The 1507-nt window shown below is 34.9% G+C and overlaps 1 protein-coding gene across 1 annotated transcript; it reads right to left on the bottom strand.

Annotated features, from left to right (window-relative positions):
- Positions 1 to 102: 102 nt before the first annotated feature.
- Positions 103 to 631, bottom strand: LOC107736406 (importin-5-like; the record flags this gene model as incomplete). The annotated part of the gene is made up of 3 exons (XM_016547827.1): positions 499 to 631; positions 292 to 416; positions 103 to 208 (listed from the first exon to the last, which is right to left on the bottom strand). Coding segments are annotated over exons 1-3 (268 nt in total), but the record flags the coding sequence as incomplete, so codon positions are not given.
- Between the last annotated feature and the right edge of the window lie 876 nt (positions 632 to 1507).

Below are 1507 nucleotides of genomic sequence, written 5' to 3' on the forward strand. Positions count from 1 at the left end.
TTAATACAGTAGCTGTCATACAGTTACATGTATTTATGCTGCACAATTTCCCTCCCCAAGCAATACACGAGTTCAGCAAATTCAGTAAATGAATACAAAAACCATCTCCCAGCGATACCTTGTCGTGGAATTTCTTCTGGAAGGTGGGGGCGAAGTCTGTGGCCATCTGTCCAATAGCGTTGCAGGCGGCGTAACGAACCCTGGGGTGCTGCAGGGGGTCGGAATGAGGCTCGGTTTAGCGTCTGTACTCGTTAAAACGCATCAGAAATGAAGTGCTGTGATTGTTCTTACAGGATCCTGACAGAAGAGCAAAACAAAGCTGACGATCTCGCTCAGAATGGCCTCCATCTGTTGGTGACAGCCCTCGCCGATAGCAGAGAGCGCCATCAGACCGGCGTGCCTGTACTTCCAATCGGCTGAGGGGGAATGAAACATTATGAACAAAATCTCATTACTATAAATGCAATCACAATAATAGATCCTGACGCATCTGCTCACGGTTCTGCAACATCTGCATGATGTGCTGTTTGATCATGGGAAGGACGATCTTTCCTCCGAGGCCACATGCAATCCTGTCCAGAGCGCTTTCTCCCGCAACGGCATTACTGAACACCAGCAGAGACCAGACAGAGTCAAATTACACTTAAAAACATCTAGAACCAGCAGCAATGAAGCTTTATTGACAGGTATTTCAAAGCAATGACGCCTGCACTTACAGCAGGGCTTATGAAGGTACATTTCAGACTTTAAGACCAATTATAGAACATTTAAGGAGTAAAGATACAATACATCAATGATCTTTAAATGTAAATGTCTACATGTAGAGTTGAATTAGCAACACTTCAAGGTTTGAAAATCAAGTTATTTTAAGATATTATTATAGTTAACATTTTGAATTAGCTGTTATTTTAATATCCTCTTTTCATTTTAATTTTAGTTCATTTTAATAATTTCGTTGTGTTTTTGGCAGTTTTGGTCTTGGTATTTTGGTATTTAATGTCTATAGTTTTTATTAATATTTTCCAGTTTATTTTACTACAAGTTAAGCAAAATTAGAAATTTTGGCTTGTCAACTGTTGAAATAAAATAAGTCTCTCTATATATACACACACATATATATTTTTTTTTATTCAAGTTTATTTTAATGTTTATCATCATTTGAATCGTTTTATTTTTTATATTTAAATTTTAGTTAATTTAATAATTTTGTTGTGAGTTTTTGTCAGCATTGTTTATTAATGTCAACAGTTTTAAAAAGTTTCAGTTTAAGTATTTTACAAGCAAAACTAAATAAATTGGAAAGTTTTGCCTCGTCAACTAGCTGAAATAAAGTCTTTATATTTTTAAATGTAAGTTTATTTCAAGTAATACGTTTATGGTTTTAGGTTTTGTTTTTAAACAAGACTTAATATCTTCATTTTGGATTAAGTAAATGTATCTTGATTTAAACGAAGTTTAGATATTTGTAGGGCTGGACAATAATTCAATATCAATATGTATCGCGATA

This window comes from Sinocyclocheilus rhinocerous, unplaced genomic scaffold (assembly GCF_001515625.1).
Source record: "Sinocyclocheilus rhinocerous isolate Xijiao unplaced genomic scaffold, SAMN03320098_v1.1 C36678750, whole genome shotgun sequence".
NCBI lineage: Eukaryota > Metazoa > Chordata > Actinopteri > Cypriniformes > Cyprinidae > Sinocyclocheilus > Sinocyclocheilus rhinocerous.